The sequence below is a fragment of the Typha latifolia genome, chromosome 6, assembly GCF_019914945.1.
Source record: "Typha latifolia isolate L0001 chromosome 6, TyphaL0001v2, whole genome shotgun sequence".
Classification (NCBI taxonomy): Eukaryota; Viridiplantae; Streptophyta; class Magnoliopsida; order Poales; family Typhaceae; genus Typha; species Typha latifolia.
In genome coordinates, this window is record NC_133091.1 from 3987111 (window position 1) to 4005355 (window position 18245).

At 36.4% G+C, this 18245-nt stretch overlaps 2 protein-coding genes across 4 annotated transcripts; one reads left to right on the forward strand and one right to left on the reverse strand.

The window, feature by feature from the left end:
• Positions 1-627: 627 nt before the first annotated feature.
• Positions 628-7066, reverse strand: LOC140791142 (protein transport protein SEC23 A). 2 transcript variants are annotated; one of them, XM_073141550.1, is made up of 6 exons: positions 6897-7066; positions 5752-6261; positions 3676-5496; positions 2018-2134; positions 1265-1336; positions 628-1088 (listed from the first exon to the last, which is right to left on the reverse strand). In XM_073141550.1, exons 2-6 carry the CDS (start codon positions 6217-6219, stop codon positions 951-953), a joined length of 2616 nt encoding a protein of 871 aa, XP_072997651.1. In that variant the 5' UTR covers positions 6220-6261; positions 6897-7066; the 3' UTR covers positions 628-950. The 2 variants fall into 2 exon arrangements, with proteins under 2 accessions (XP_072997651.1, XP_072997650.1); XM_073141549.1 differs by having other exon boundaries at positions 5752-6276.
• Positions 7067-12828: 5762 nt separating this feature from the next.
• Positions 12829-17467, forward strand: LOC140790801 (CBL-interacting protein kinase 1-like). 2 transcript variants are annotated; one of them, XM_073141068.1, is made up of 13 exons: positions 12829-13233; positions 13362-13424; positions 14187-14258; positions 14396-14503; positions 14935-15015; positions 15103-15156; positions 15249-15374; positions 15977-16180; positions 16271-16375; positions 16518-16634; positions 16752-16814; positions 16893-16967; positions 17065-17467. In XM_073141068.1, the coding sequence occupies exons 1-13, from the start codon at positions 13063-13065 to the stop codon at positions 17188-17190; spliced, it is 1365 nt and encodes a 454-aa protein (XP_072997169.1). In that variant the 5' UTR covers positions 12829-13062; the 3' UTR covers positions 17191-17467. The 2 variants fall into 2 exon arrangements, with proteins under 2 accessions (XP_072997169.1, XP_072997170.1); XM_073141069.1 differs by lacking the exon at positions 14187-14258.
• The last annotated feature ends 778 nt before the right edge of the window (positions 17468-18245 follow it).

The following is an 18245-nucleotide window of genomic DNA, read 5'->3' on the forward strand; positions in this document are numbered from 1 at the left end:
AAATTATAATGTTTAATTTATAAATAGTAAAAATGTAAGGTGTAAACCATAATTACATAAGTAAAGCAAGTATTATATATAAATTTCCCAATTTTAAAAACTCGGATAGGTCGAATAGGTAAAAATCTCATTTAATGGTGGCATCAAATAGGTCAAAAACTTGATTTAGGGTGGCAAAGTGTTATTTCCCCCACAAAGTTATACCAACGTAGAAATATAATATTAGGGGAAAACAAAGACACGTCATCAAAATTAATCAGATTATTAATTTTTTTTTTACCAGATTAGTCCTCCAGAACTTCTTTTTTTACGAGAGTAAACAAATTAGAGAACAGTTGAAAATCACTATCATTCAATAGTTTTTTTTTAACTAACCTAGTCTCATATTTAAATTTTGAAGTGAATTAGACATGTATAGAATGTCTTTTAAGTATATGAATTGATTAAATCCATATCATCTTAACTATCTTAAACAAAAGATACTAAGGAGTGTCTCTCTCTTCCCCCCAGGCTTATTCCTCCCACAATTATAATCCATCTAGAAGAAATCCAACTCTAGATGGCATAACTATGACAATGGAGTCTCCAAATTCTTAGTTAGACCACGACACAAAATAATTCCAACGATTCCAAAAATATCAAATCGCGAAGCAGATTTTATTGCATTGTAAATTCTCAGACATGTATAACGAGATCTCAAGAAGCAATCTAAGGGTGACCCAACAGTTGACTGTTACAAAAAGAAAAGAAAAGAAAAAATCAGCAGCTAAGCTTAGAACCTTGTCCCCAAGATGTATTCATTCATCATCCATCATCAACTGGGATTCTCTGTAGTAGTAATTAGAATACCAGAAATTGTCGAAGTATTTTGCTGGTGATTCTGTAACTATCATCGTCTCGCTTAGCTGTTGATGAAAAAAAAATGCTAAAATCTCCTTTTGTAAGTATTTTTAGCTTGGTTCTGGCGGCACCAGCTTCAGGCTTCGCATCCACTCGCAGAAACTGTAATCATCAAAATGAACAAAGCTGTTCTTTAGCTTTACCCTCTGGTCGGGACTTAGCATCCGCAACTGTGGGAACCTTGCCTCCTGAGATTAGCATAAACATACAAAAAGTTACTATACTTTTTTTCCAATAAATTGTGACCATCTATCGACTGCAATTTCAAGAGCCAGAAAGCCTTAAACCAAAGAAACTAAGCTGGTAAACCAAACACCATCCCGCTTTGATACAGTGGAATAATGGAAGGTGGGGAACACAGTACCTGCTCATAAGTAGGATCCTTATGTGCTGGAATAAGACGAGAGACAAAATAGCGAGCCTGAGAGCTCCCTTCCTGCACCGACATTTTAAGTAAATCAAAACATGTGTTTCGTACTTAAAAAGTTATTCTATAAATGTGAGAAATCTGGTTCTCTATAGTTTATTATAGTTAAGACATAATAAACATTCATTACCTAATGCTAATCAATTTGTTGGTTACATATAATCGAAGTAGACCAGATTTTTCAGTAGGTCTAAGGTTTGAATCTTGCCAACCCCATGTTTATGCTACTCTCTGTTTCTATTATCTGTTGTATGCAGCATGAAGGGGTTGCACACCATATTATTTATTGTCTGTCCATATACATTGTTAATCTCTTTACCAAACTTCTTAAGCATTCCGGACAAAAGATTCCAACAATTACAAAATGGAGAAGGGAAGAAAATCATCAATGTGGAGCATCACGTATGAGCAAGAAGTCTGCCATATGTTAGGTTCTCTTAGTTGCATGTACTCTACATTTGAGACAATAGTGTATCATATATAAATACATCCATACCATAATGTATTGTCAATAAATATTATATATTTCAAAGTGAATCTAACACGAATTGCTGGCATCAAGTGAAAAATAAGCCGAAGATACGAGATATCTAAAGGAAGACCTAGAGCATTCTCATAGATAAATAATCATCATAGTGTGAGGCTGGAAAAGGTGAACCAAGAAAACAAGAGAAAGTGCAAGAAACAGACCTTGAAAGCAAGGATTCGCGGAGCTGGAAATCGGTGTTCACTGAGTTCCTCTGCCAAGGTTCTGCATGCTGCTAAAGCTGCGGCACATTTTCCTTCTTCAGCTGCTAGCTCAGCACCCTGTGATTTGCAAAAAAAACAAAAAACAATTAAGTGCCATAGAGGGAGAAAATTGGAATAGGTAGATTGAGTGCATAAACCAAGAAAGAATATGTATACAATATTGCAAATCTGCAACAGAGTCAAGATGCTTCAAGCAAAAGTTTATTATTTGATAAGTGGAGACAGATAAATGAAAAATACTGAGGAAGAAGGGAAGAGGACAGATAAAACATAATTGATCTGGTTCAGTATTTCAACATATGGACAGTACTAATAGAACTTCTTCTATAATTGATTTATAATAAGGTAGAGATAAGAAAACATAATTATGATAGTACTTATAACCAATGAACTCATCTTTATTGTGTGGTTACAAAAACAAAACAATCAGCAGAAAATATCCGGGAAAAACATTGAAAGATAATTGTGGAGAAAAGTAAAACAAGAAAGAGATGCAAATGTGAAGCTTTATGTATCCAATACATCTTATAAGAGGAAGAGAAATCTATTAGAAAGGTAAAATATGCAATTTGAAGATTACCGGTAACATATAAGAATCAGAATATCACAATTCATATTATATGGCCCTATGACCACAGAAGATGAATGAAAACCTATAAAATAGTGACCTTAAAAGAGAGTTCAGAAGAACTAAATGGGTTCCCTAAGTTTCTACTCCAACAAGTATCCATTCGATTTAAATACTAAGACTTAAGCCAAGGTTTAAATCTTCAACCAAAGCCAAGTTGCCTGGTGAAAAGTAATGGTCCTTAGGTTTAGGACTTGAGCATTTAAGGAGCTTCATATAAAACCTCATGATTTGCTGCAACTGGGTCTTTCAGCTATAGTGACAAGCTAAATAATTAGGACTTCCTCCTTATAGGAACAAGAAAGTGCAATATAAAAGAAATGCAACGTTAATAAGCAGTTAATGAGCAGGCATATTTTCTTGAAACCTTCCACCCCTAGTTTTTATTGGGTAAAGAATGTAATGGTAAAGGGATATGTGATTGGAAAGAAGTTCCATTTTCAAATTGCCGCGGTTAATGATAGAAATTAAATTAAACTTGCACAATCCCTAAAAGTTGAATTTGTGATCATCCAAACGATGGTGCTAATAATAGGATTAGGTTGGTTTCTTATTGTATGTTACAGTGTAAAATTTATATGATTAGAGTTCCCTATCATAAGTTGAAATTTACTATAATCCAAAGGTTCTCAGAGGTCAATTCATTTCCAATGGACAAAAGAGCGACAAGTTCAGACCAAGTATAAGAATGAACTATTCTTATTTCTTAATATGTTTCTCATCTGTGAATTTTTCTAGTCAATATATTTTAATATTGAGAGATATAGAAATTGCTGATAACTATAAACAAAAAGCTAATTGCACAAAAACAGGCACCATAATCTATAAAAATAAAAATCAGATGTAATATGCCGGAAGTAAGAGAAATGCAGTAATGCACACGAGCACACGAGCACCATAAAAAATATAAACATTTATGTACAATAGAAGAATGATAAAGTAAACCTATTTATGAGTGTGATTTACATACCAGCCATACGAAAATATCTGTTCCATGGTCAAGAACCACTGCAGCATTTGATTGCATGGCTAGATCGTACGCTGGGAGCTCCTCAAAAGTGCCACCTTGACAATGCATTAGACAACGAGGTGCCAACATACGCAGAGACAAATCAAATGATGCATTTAAGTACAAGTTTCTCAATACAGATCTTTCATCTTCATGTCCAACTATATTTCCTAAAAGTGGTCCTCTACGCAGGTGAAATAAGTTCTCAGGCAGTGAAAATAGCTCCTTTGGCAACCGATAAAGGTTTGATTTCGGAAGTTGAGACCCAAATTTAAAAGCAATGTCTTTCACCCTTTCATCAACAGTAAGCCTCATGTTGACAGCATCTGAAAAAGTTCTGGCATGTAATAGAGTTCTTTTACCTATAAGAACTGCAGCCACATCTTCTTGAACGCTACCAAGATAGTTGGTCACGCTATCTACAGTAGGCAGTCTCACTGTGATGACTCTGGATACATCTGCTTGATAGACATTAGAGTAACGAACGGCAAACTGAAAATAGACAAACTCATTCTTGATGTCACCCTTTGTTTCCATCGATAAAGCAAAACTCTGAGTTTCCTCAACGCTATGCATCTGAATACAAAGAGAAGCATCATTCTTGAATGTTTCATGAGCATCTGCATGTGCCTCCTCGCCCGGTCCAATGACCTGAGTCACAAGAATATCATCTGAACAGCGTATATCAAATAATCCATGGGAACCAGCTGCCCTTGTTGATGCTCTTTGCAAGTTAACACCGAAAGCCTCCCCAAAATCATCATGAAGTATCAGCACGCCACCAGAACTTTTTGCAAGAGGCTGCAGAACTTGAACCCTCACGGGACATGTTCCAGCACAGAGTAAATCAACTATAGTGTCATGCCGGTGTGCTTCCTGACCGAGAGTCTCCATCCACTTAATAGATGTCTTCTCCAGGTATGCATAATTAGGATGAGTAAATGAATGAGGTACTGATCCAGGACCATAAGTATTTGGGCCACCAGCACAGACCAAGATTCTACAGTTTCCACCTGATCTTTTAATGATGCCACGAGATATATCCGCTGAGGGCCCTTGAATTATCGCTAGGGCAACCTCGACTGCAGCACCAAGGCATCGGTCTCTCGATACTTCTGGCAAACTAAGTTTGTAAGGTCTAAGAGATGAAAATATGGTATGTGCAACAGGAAGTGAAGCATGAAGAGGTGACAAGTAAACACCAGTTCCATAAATCAATCCTTTCAAAGATTCTTGTGTTGGCGATTTATTTCCTGGGAGCACATCTGCTGATGCCATTGAACCCTCCGAAAAATCATAGACAGAAACAGTCCGTCCATAGGAAATAATACCAACTCTTGTTGTAGGGGGGAGGGAGTCAACAAAAGCATGCAGAGAACCTTGTAGATGCTGGAGGTGTGGCTCATCTAAGCACTCATCTATGACAAGAAATATAGGTGCAGACATTCTTGAGTCAGATACAGGAATGAACCCTGGCCTTCTATTCCCAGCTTGAACATAATCAATTGCCGAATACGAGAGTTCTGGCCAGTGACGCAGGTCTTGCTTACTGGGGGCAACATATTCCCCATCACTGCTATTTAATTTCTTACAAATTACACACTGCCACTGTCCTAAATCAATTAAAATTTTGCAATAGAGGTTTGCGTATGCTCCACAGTTCTGACAACGGTGAGGGTCACGATGCACCACCTCAGGTCCTGGTGCTATTTCCTTCCCAGGAGAAACCAGTGCTCCAAATCCCAAGCTTGAGACATTCGCTAGCTTTTTATGTCTCAAGACCTGTGGAAACATATATATAGTGCAGAAAAACAGCATTAAGTATAAACTTATGCCAGTTTTCTTAAGAAGTGGCATCTCATAGCTTGTGAGATAACTAGTACCAAAAGGAACATGCCTAACATCAACTTGAAAGAGATATATTAAAATTGAGGCATAGATTAAGTAAAAATATTTTTAGCTAGGGGAGCAAAGAGAAAAACTAAGTTACACATCCCAACCTGAAATAAAAAACGAAAAAAAACCAGAGCATAGTACCTTGTGTGCAGAAAAGAGCACATATGGTGATTCAAAAGTGGATTCATCAACACTTGCCACATGATGCAGAGGAAATCCATGGGATCCATTAGAATAATGCGGTGGAGAGGATGTTGGCAAAGATGAGCCAGCTGAAAAAGCCACTGGCTGAGGAGATGCCGGTGAAGCCTGGAATGGCACAGCTGCTGGTCGCAGTGGTGAAGAGAATATCGGCGGTCCTGGAGGAGTACTAAATTGGGGCACAGGGCTACCTGTTTGAATCCCATCACCAGGAGACAATGAGCTAGGTGTTTTTGATGAAGATAATGGCGTCTGGTCTTGCAATGGTCTCTGAGGAGAAAATCTAGTTGGCACCGGTGAGGAGAATACAGGTGGGGTTGGTCTTCTCTCAGGACGCGGTGTTGTTGTGCTTGGGGAGGACACGGTAGCAGTATATGTTGGAGGAATTGGCGGCAGGATGTTCTCCATTTAGGACTGAATTGCTACCAACAACTGATAGACTCTTTCGATCTGTGGAAATGAGAACTGTAAAAGAGGCAACGGGAGTGTATGTGATGACAAAGTTTTCATTCCTTTTAAGCATCAAATCACCTTTCTAAGAAGTCATGGCATAAAAACGTATCAAACTGCGAGAACTTTCTGCCTTTGGAGGTGGAATGAGGGAATAGCTAAGACTATATACACATTATTTAAGAGGTTGTTTCCATGACTCCGATCTCGTCCTCCTAATCCCATTCAGCCGAACAGATTTCCCTTATGACAGTAGGAACCTAGTTTGAGCCACTAGCACTACATCGATCTAAAAATGGAATCCAAAATCGCCCCTGTTTGCGCTTCAAAGTGAGCGATCAGCAGATTCCAACAAAGATTTAACCTTTCTGAAACCAACCCAAATTTATATATAAAGAAGCTGTAATCGGAACCCAAAATTTAAACTGGATCTACGAAATAGGATTAAGGTAGCAAAAGGTTTGAGGCGTCACGCAACAAGGCCGCTCTTGCACCAAGAAAAATTCAATTTTGATCGAAACCCAGAAGAGAATGGTGGATTTCGAGTCCTGGAAGGATCCTATTAGCTAGGGCAATGGGGAACAACGCATCAAACAAAGCAAGGAAGAGGAGATCTCTCTCCGGGAACCACGTACCTCGTAGAATCCGTGGGTTGGAGAGAATCCAAGAGGGATGAAGAGGAGAGAAGGATTAGGGCTTCGACAGCAACGTTGGGATCTCTTCTCTTCTCCTGCCTCTCGCCTTCTCTGGATGTAGTTTCCTCTTTTTCTCCTTGTTAAATTCCTAATTCTGGATTTATTTCATTGGAGTTACTTCTCCAATCTGCTATTAATGAGAAAGGTGGAATTAGAAGACGAGAGGGTAAAAACGAGAAGGGATAATTACAATTACTATCACCCTTTTGCGAGTACGTCCCTCTATTTTATTTTATTCATTCATTTAGACTCCTTAATTAAAAATATATCACCCTTCATAGATGGAACAGCTGAAAAGATTAAAATACTCCATAAGAAGTTAAAAGTATTTCTGTAAACTGAAATTTTTATCTCGTCGTAGTAGATTTTGGTAGGAACCAAACTTTAATGAGTAATATTTTAAGCTTTTTTTTATTTCTTATTCTGTAAAATGATAAAATATATGGGGAAAGTATATTTTACACGTTGTGGTTTGGCCTAATTTTATAAAACCAAAACCCCGCAGTATTTTCAACTCAAGCACTTAACTCCTTGTGATTTTAACTAAAATACAACCGTTATCTTTTTTATTATATTTAATCAAATCAGATGTTGAATTTGATATTAAAAATGAAAATTTTAAGACTCTGATAAGATTTTCAGCGCATCTAAATAATTCTAATTAGATTTTAAATGACAAAGATATGACAAAAATAATAATGGTTGCACATTAGTCAATATCACAAAGGGGTTAAATGTTTAAGTTAAAAGTGCAGAGGGGTTTTGTGAAACTAAGCCAAACCACATGGGGATAAAGTGTAATAAACCTTAAAATATATTTTAGCATTAATGATGTAACGCCCCCGTCCGGCACGGGCACGTGCACGCACACTCACCCACACGGCACGCGCGGCGCACGGAACAAGTCGGGCGGGGCCCGTCACGCACAAATAGTCTCCTATGCACATTTAATCATGACATCATCAAACAAAATCTGCTAACCTATCCATGATCATATAATCCATCACCAAATAAATTATACTATTAACCAAATAAACATGTTAATATATAAATATCCCAGTCCGCAATAATATACATTAGACCACTACATAATCTGGCAGGACCCACATAGGCCACAACAAACCATCAAGATACAACTAAAATAATTAATACAAGAGTACACTATGATTCGACCTATAATATCTAAATCATCGTCTAATACAAAAGAGTACAAATATCAAATACTAGTACAATTCAATATCTGGTTAAACTATCATCTATACCGTCTCGCATCTATAGCTCACCACATCATCATTCTAAAATATCTTCTCAAGATATCTCAAGCCGTTATCACGTACCATATATCTGAGAGGGTTAGAAAAAAAATGAAGAGAGTTATGAGCAAAAAGCTCAATGAATAGACCTTACCCCGAATCAGTGATGCCAAACAGAGAGTAAATCATGTACTGGATAATATGAATCAGAAAGAGCATCATGCCATGAATAAGTATATGAATGTTCCTCAATAATACATAAATGAAAAATAGATAACATGTCATATCATAACTGATAAAATATATAATCATCAATAATGTATAAATAAATCTCAATGTCATATCATCATCATAACTCTCTCTCTCTCTCTCAAATATGACATACGATGCATGCCGACCATGACTATGCTATGATATCAAATATAACCATATATGATACATATTGATCACTTGATAATCAAGTAACCAAATGATAATTAAATCATATGCATTTCTCAACATCACAATCATCACTGATATCTCGGTATAATATCATCATACTAGACCACTATGCATAGTCAACACCCGGTACCCAGTCTCAAACATCATGTCTGAAGGCTCAGAGCATATTCCGCTACCCGCAAGAGTATCTCTAATATAACCATACCCCGCCACTCGCTAGGGTATCAACATCCATCCAGACTGAGCACCCTTCCTAGCTGATAGAAATCTCGTGAGGATAACTCGCCACATATGCCCTGGCGAACGGCATGTGTCCGAATGTCTGCTGCACACACAGACTAACGACCTCGGACGTAAGGCCAACAGGATCGCGACTATGTCGAGCGATTAATCATCCACCAAGCGAGTCCTAACCCTCGCACTCACTCGGGTATCCTCACGCTTTCTATCAACTATCATATCAATCATATTTCATACTTTCCTTGTAAATGACAAATCATATGCATATATCCAGTACGATAACAAGTCAATGCATAACAAGAATTTAGGTGTGCAATGCCGACTCCAACTATGTATCTAACACATGCATACTCCTACTAGTCTATCACATGCACACTCATACTAGAAATCACTCCGACACAAAGTCATAACAGTATAATCATCTCTAATCATCTCTATTTATCATCATCATACTCATATCCAAGATCAGCCTGATTTCATACATAATAAAAATATGCTCGACTGTAATCATCTCTAGATAAAGTCATATAATCATGCTGGAGGCCAAAACATGCATGTACATAATATATAATATAACATAATTTGAGAAAGGCGTATAAGGGATAAGACTACTCACCACTACTACAAATACCAAGCAACCACTCGTTTACGTTGTTATGACAACGATCAAGCCTCGATAGCTAGGTCCACAGGGTCTTGAACAAGGGGGTCGGGATCTAAAATTATTTATAACAAATAATGTCAGTCTTTCTATTCATTAAAATTAACCCGGCAAAAAGATAGTTTCTTGTTATAATTATGTACTCTTCATTTCTATATTTGTTTTGTTATTTATTAACCATAATCATATTATTTAATAGTGTATTTAAAACATAATTATATATCTATTATTCTCCTTGATAATTAAGAAAATAGGAATTAAGTTACTGTAAATAATTACGTAAGAATATAGGTACATAACCCTAATAATTATTATTACCTACCTAGGATTAACATAGTAAATTATATTGCAGGTCTTTTGCTAAACATGATATAATTAGAATTATATACTAACTATGATATAATTATATTTAATTTATATAAATTAAATACATTAAATTAACTAAACTAATTGAATAATTAATAACATAATCAAATATAATTAGAAATAAATAATGTGCATATATATATATATATTTAAATAAATAATACATAGTGCTGGGCATAGCCCAGCACCACTTGCAGGGTGCAGTCCAAGAGGAAAGAAGGGAAGAAGGAGGAGGAGAAGAAGAAGAAGGAGAAGAAGAAGAAGAAGGGAGGAGAGGAGGGAGGTACGGACCCAGGCCGGTGGGGAGGGTGTCGGTCGCTGGCTGGCCTCTCGCCGGCGGCTCAGTTTCGGTGAACCCGAGCTAAGGAGGAAGAGAGAGAGAGAAGAAAAGAGAAGAAGAGAGAAAAGGAGAAAGAACTCACCGGTGTGGTGGAGGTGGCGATAGTGGTACCCAAGGATGGAGGCGGCGGCGATAGGCCGGTCTCAGCGAGAGAGAGAGAGAGAGTTTGAGGGAAGGAGAAGAGAGAGAGAAGGACCGAAAGAGAGAGTGGAAGGGGAAGAAAAAGATAGAGAGAGAGGCGATGGGGGTTTTGGCGGTGGTTGCGGCGGCACTGGGGCCCGCCGCAGCCAGCTGGCCGTAGCCGATTGGCTGCGGCGATGCGAGGGGGTGCGTGGCACCCCCCCCCCCCCCGCTGCCCCTTTGTTTGGGCACGAGGCCGGCCACAGTTTTAAGATTGGTTGTTACAAATGAGATATTAAAAGTAAAATATAGTGTTGAATGAGGTTTTTCTAGTTTAGTTACATTTAGTTTTTCAATCTAGTATATAAAACTAAGTGCATATATTTTCTGTAGCCGATACACATTTTGTTATATTATTATAAATTAAAAAATAAAATATAATTAAGTTGCAAAGCCCCAATGCAGAATGAAAGCAAAATGTAGGGTTTCTTAGAATAAATTTCCCATTTTCAAAGTGCTTTTGCAATTTAATTATATCTTAGTTTTTTTTATTTGCAACAATGTACTCTAGTATCTAATGCATATATAAATTATGTACAATCCTAATTTTGAAAAATAAAATAAAATAAATATAGTTAAATTACATAAGCCCCGTTTTTTCATGGTCCTCGATGAATTTGGCTATTTCTCAACAAAGAGCCAAGAAATAACTAGGCCAAATATTACTTGTCAGGATGATCAATTCCTAAAAAAATGAGCCACAAGCCCACAAATTAGTTAAATTCATAACTCGGCTCAATGCATTATGTGATCTTCTCTTTGATTCAGGCGTGACTTCAAACTTGTAAGACTAATGATAGGAACCCCAATGTACACAATGCTTAGTTAGTTTGCTTGACTATGAGTGTAACACAAAGTTCTCATCTTTTCTATTGAATCAAGTGCTTCATCCTCCTCATTCTCATATAGGCAAAAATCTATCTCTTTTACATGATTAGCAAAAATTAAATCATGTGAAAAAGTATTTTATTGCAAGATTAGTTATATGTGGTATAACTTTTTCAACCAACGGACTATTTTTTTTTTGGTTGGAAAATCCTCTTCCTTACGTAGGACCTTCTTCGCTCGCCCTCTTCCTATAACTAGGACTGAAGTATATCTAGAGATCATATCTTCATATCATAGACTAGTCCATAGCTGATGGCAAATTCATGAAAGAACAAAGAGAAATTAACAATAGAATTGCAAAGAACTGATGAAAAAAAAAAACTTTATATATTTACAAATATTTAATATGCCTTTTTACTTTGATGTAAAAGAAATTTAATAATTCAATTGTACAAGGACCTCAAAAGGCTACTCATATTCAATGTAGATAGGAATATACAACTCCCCAATACAAGAGGTTGTCGAGTTAATTTTAGATGAGAAAAATGTATATAGTGCAAGTGGCTTCTTAGCTTGACTTGGCTCGGCAGATCGGTGGTGGTGTATCGGTTTACAGGACTCGATAGCATTTGGCTCAAAAAAATGGTTCGATAATGCAATGTATTGGAACTTTGACTATGCAGCTTTGAGCATTAGTTTAGCATGATAATGGATCAATCTATGACTTGGATGGCTTGGTTTATGGGAGGGTTGACCTCATTCTCTAGTATAATATTTGATATACTTTAAAGTGCTATTGTATTAAAGGAGAATTGGCTTCTTTTTGACCAATAGTTAGCCTACGGGCTCATCATCAATATGGAAAAATAAGTAGAATAGTCTTAAAAGAGTTAAACGAGTAATAAGCAGGCAATAGCATTACTATATGAAAAGAAAAAAAAAGGATGTTTGGTTGCTAGAAAATGAGGAAAGAAAATAATAATTTTTATAAACTTGGCTATCTTTGATATTTGATTGTAAAGAATATATTAAAGAAGATTCATTTTGACTTTATTTCTCGAAAGATAAAAAAACTACTTTATCGAAATCAAATCAGTTTCTTGAACTCCATTTTCATAGCTACCAAATAGATCCAAACGATAGTATATCTTACATAAATTTTTTAGTATCCATTGTCCATTGTTCCAACGGTACGTCTCTATAACGTTGACCATATATTATATTAGATTCTACATAAATTATTTGTTGGTCTAAATGCTAATAAATAATATTTAACTATCGTGGTTTACACTTTACACCCTATCTTTTCAATAATTTTAACTTAGTCTCCGCATATCATTTTCACTATACATTTCTTGCCCGTCTCCCTAATTAAATTAATCCCCACTCTGAATTAAATATATTGCAAATATAGGGTGTTTGTTATAAATTTTCCTATATAATATCACAATATACATCGGCCACGGCGTTTCCGTGGTTTACGATGGGCGGCATGGGACCCACATCAGAGCGGGGCCCGCCGTTGCGCTGACGTGGTCGTCCCCATTCGTTCCATCGCTTTCCGTCTTGGCCTCCGATAATCCCGTTACCGCCCGATGAGACGCTTCACCATTCGCCCGCGAGCGAGCCCTTCCGACCCGCTCCGCGGTGAGCGCAACCGGGGCGGTGACGGGAACCTCGACGTGCGACCATTATAAATACCGTAAGGCCGCCGGTCGGAGCTCACGGACGCTCCTACGTCCGCCCGCCGTCGCCGCAGCCCGCCTCGACCCGAGGGGACACGTGGCGAGCAGGGAGATGGCGAAGGACGGGGAGAGGGTGCGGGTGGGCGAGTACGCGATCGGGCGGACGCTCGGGGAGGGGACCTTCGGGAAGGTGAAGGCGGCGCGGCGAGTCGACACCGGCGGCTGCTTCGCCATCAAGATCATCGAGCGGAGCCGGATCGTCGACCGCAAGACCCACGACCAGGTACTACTTCCTTCATTTTGTTGTTCGCCATTAGGGCTAAATACCAGTCCCCTTGTTTATTTGTGGAAAATTACATTCACCATTTAGGTTTATGTTTTCATTTTATTTTTGTTTATTATTGTGAGCAGATTAAGAGGGAGATTGCTACGCTGAAGCTTCTCCGGCATCCCAACGTCGTCCGCTTGTACGAGGTCTCTCTCCCCCTCTCCCTCTCCCTCTCTCTCAAAAGTATGGGGGCCTGGGGGGGTTTCTAGTCCAATTTGTTCCATATATTTGCTGGTCTTTATTGCAAAAAAAAAAGATACACTGCAAAAAAGATTGTCCTTTTCTTTTATTGGGTTTATTTACGTAATAGCGACTAAAATAATATGACTGCTCCTAAATTTTTAACTCTTAAGAATTGCTATTATAGTTAGCTTTTAACCTAATATTTCTAACAAATTATATTAAAGTTAATAAACACATGCATTTATCAACTATTTTTTGTTTTGTGTAAAAGAAGATATTTTTTGTACCATAATATTGAATAACTTTTAAACTATTTAAAATAATTTATTAAGGGCAAAGTGATTTTTTTTCTGAATCTTAGTTCAATTTTAATCATGATTATTTATATTTAACTAACATAATGATATCAATTATAATATTTCAAAGAATATAAAGGTAATTATAATATTTTAAATATTTTCGGAAGTAATTATGTCAAAATGGTTTTTTTATTATGCTACTTTTGACATGTCTGCAGCTTAAGCTGTTGGGGATCCATTTTTTGACTATGTCATGGACCCCACCCTTCAATATTCATGTCTTATGAAGTAACGCATCCCAACGATATGTACGATTATAAAATAAAAAAAAAAGTATTGGTGTTACATAAATCTGTGTGCCTCTCGTTCTTAATTTTGCCACAGCTTGGTAGATCCAACAATTTCATTTTGTTGCTCTTTCGACAGGTCTTAGCTAGCAAAACTAAAATCTACATGGTCCTTGAACAAGTAACCGGTGGTGAGCTGTTTGACAAAATTGTAATAAACCTCATCTCCTAGCTCTTTGGCACATATTTTAAAAGTTGTGAAATTGTTATCTTCCTTCTAATAGCTAAAATACGCCATGCCTCTAAAGATGCATGCTATCTGATTTTCTACGTCGACGGATGCCATAGGAACTCGAAGGACACCTTTCAGAACACGATGGACGCAGGCTTTTCCAGCAGCTAATGGATGCTGTGAGCTATTGCCATGACAAAGGTGTCTACCACAGGGATTTGAAGGTATATATGCTCTCTGTACTTCAAATGCATACGACTGACAAATTCTATTATCTTAAAGTAGTAGTTAACTATTTATGTAGCTGGGCTAGTCAATTATTACCGTAAAACTAGAAAGATCACATGATAGAAGAGAAAATGTTGAAGTTGAAACCATTTTACACAGAATATTTACAGCTGATTGAGGTAGTAAAATTACAACAAATTTTGATAATTTTGTCAATTTGACTCAGTTTGTAAATGATTTTTACAGTCACTTGTGTTTATGAGAGAGAGCTCATATTAGGAATAACCATTGACCCATGTATAAACTTTTCTTCATTTTTTTCATGATTTTCCTCTACCTCTCTAATCTTTACTATCTTATGCTGGAGTAGAGGGAAAATAGGACCATTTGAGTACTAACTGCTATCATTTCCTACATTTTGTTGCAGCCTGAGAATGTGCTGGTTGATGCAAATGGAAAAATCAAGATATCCGACTTTGGACTCAGTGCTTTGCCTCAACAATTTGGGGTATATGTTGATAATAAAATCACACAAGCATATTGATTATGTTTATGATATTTTGATATTACATTTTTATTTTTGCTTATGTTTCAGAATGATGGTCTTCTGCACACTACATGTGGGAGTCCCAATTATGTTGCACCTGAGGTAAGAGAAAATTTATTTTTGAGCTATCAAGATATTGTTATTCTTTTTCCTAGAGATTTAGTGACAGATGAGTTTCTCACATATGTTGATAGGTTCTTGCCAACCGTGGATATGATGGTGCTAAATCAGATATCTGGTCTTGCGGTGTCATCTTGTATGTCATCCTCACAGGATGTTTTCCATTTGATGATAAAAATCTTGCCGTTCTTTATCTAAAGGTGAAAAATATCTGACTAATCAGGAATTGTCTCTACTAGGTTATATTTACGTATTTTAGCTAGCACTAATAGTTAGTTATAATGATTCTCATGCATGTTTCTGAAATTTTTTGATCTATGGTGAGTTGTAGCTAATATAGCATTTGATGATGAGGTTTGTCTTCTAGTTTAATACTTTAAATCATATGATAGTATAATTTTCTCCTTGAACCAGTAGTAGGCTTTAGTGGTGATCTATATAATATGTTTTTGTTTGTCTCTCGTTTTTTAGAGTCATTATTCTTAAAGTATATGCCATCTTGAAACCTGATTATTGCTAGGACTGAATTATTTGGGTATTCGAGTAATTTGCTACTCGTAGTGCCTAAAGAGTAAAGAGACATCTTGAGACATCTTATCATTTAAACTAGTCGTACTACTTTCTTTGTTTAGTAATTGTGCATATGTCGTAAGATCTTTAAAGAGTTGTATTTTTTTAATTATTATTTAAGATCCTTTGAAGTTATGTTACATGATAGGAACATCTAAACATGAGGTTGCGTTTGATATGGAAATTCTTCGTTTGTAATTTGGTACTTAAAGAACTTCTGTCATTGATTCAGATTTTGAAAGGTGAGCTCCAGATTCCTAGATGGCTCTCCCCTAGTGCACAAAACATTATTAAGAGGATTCTTGATCCAAATCCTCAAACTCGAATAAATATGGCTCAAATCAAAGAAGATTATTGGTTTAAGCAAGACTATATTCCTGATATACCTGAAGAAGAAGATATAAGCTCTGATGATGAAGCCTCTGCAATCAAGGAGGTAAAAGTAGTTTCTGTTCTGTTACTCCTTTCTAACTTATATATGGCTTTCAATTACTGTTAAGATTGGACAAATTTGTTCATTTTGAAGGTAGCAGAAACAGATGAACATGGACACATTTACAATCACATAAATGCATTTGAGTTAATTGGAATGTCTTCATCCCTCGATCTTTCTGGTTTGTTTGAGCAAGAGGTAATTTCTTTTTATTTTAAGAATTTATCTGTATTCTTAGAATATCTAGTTCTGTTACTTTTACTATAATAAAATGAGGGAAGATCCTAGATTCTCTCTCTTGTTAGGCTGATAATGTTTTAATGATTATAATTTCTCCTAGGATGCCTCTGAAAGGATGATTAGATTCACATCAAATTATGCGCCAAAAGATTTGTTCGAGAAGATTGAGGACATTGTTACCAGAATGGGGTTTCAAGTTCATAAACGACATGGCAAGGTACTTGTTTAAATTTCCTTTAGTTTGTCAAGCTTTATTTCTTTGAGTAGTTCTTTGTAATTATCTTCCAACTTAAAATTTGCTGAAGGCTAAAATTCTAGTCATGCTAATTTGCAGCTGAAGGTAATGCAACAGTGTCAGGGTACTACAACACATATGTCACTTCTAGTGATTACCGAGGTAAAATTTTCTTCTCCATATCTATTAAATATCTAACAAAGGTTTTCATCTAAATGTTTGTTAGCATCAAAACTTCAGGTATTTGAACTTAGCGCGTCTCTGTCTGTTGTTGAGTTGAGAAAATCATATGGAGATTCTTCACTGTATAGACAAGTATGCACTTTTATCCTTACCATGAAAATCTTGATCTTAGTTTACATAGGGTGAGTTTAGAATGTTAGTACCTTAATTCCAACTATTACTAATGCAGTTGTGTGCAAAGTTGTTGGATAATTTGGGTGTCCACCAAAACCAACAGATTTCTGCAAAGCAATCATTAATTCAAGAACACACAGAATTAGAAGGGGAAATGCCTGTTGTTTTGTTCTCAGTTTGAGTCAGTTGTAGAAGATTGTTCAATGCAGCATATAGAATTCCAAAGAGAAGATTGGAACAAGTAGAACTTTTTCTCTTATTTCTTTGGAAAAGAAAAAGTTTGTATCGACCGAAGGAATTAAAGGGCTTGAATTGTATAAGCCCCATTTGGGATAGCTCTGACATACATGCTTCTGAGCTGGTAAAGAAGTGTACAAGTTTGGCCTTGATATACTATGTAATGAGGGTCTAGGTTGTGTATGATTACACTCTTGTTTTCAATTCTTTGGATTTTAAAAGCTCTTTTATTTTCTATTCTCTTTCTATTTGTTTTATTCATCAAGGTAAAATCAATAACATTATAGCAATTATTATTTATTCATTCCCATACACAACATAAATAAAATTTATTCTCAATAGTGGTAACATTTGTCGATAAGCATTGCCAAGTATATTCTTGACAGTGGAATAGAGGTAGTTCCTGATAAATCTGTTTTGAGTTAATCAATTATGTAGAGAAATTTTCTATATCTATAGAAGATACACTTCATGGAGAGGGCCCAAAGTTCAATTAGGTCAAGCTTGAATGGGGTTTGATTTGAACTCAAAACTGAGTTCATGTTCAGATCTAATAATATTATGGAGCTGCTTTAATCTTTAATCTTGATTTAGTTTTAAAATGAGCTAAGCTTGGTGATAACTATCGGCTCTGAAATCATTTGAACTGATGAAACACATTCTTAATGAATATGTATCTGCTTTTCGAAACACAATCCTATTTAGGAAGATGGAGAAACTCATTAATGAAATCAAATGTGGATGCTTTATTTTGGCGATGAGATCTTAGATGATTTTTCAACGATGTCCGATAAATATAAGCTTGTAAGGCATGATTTTGTTTTTTGTTTTTTTTGTTGTTGTTGAAGTTACTAACCAAATGTCTTAAGCAGTATTGATGATAATCCATTGGATCATTTCACCCGATAGATTTATTATTGACAGCTGCAAGTATACTCTTGTGACGGTCTAAAATTAAGCACACTCCTATGTTATTCATAATTCTATATCGTAGACGTG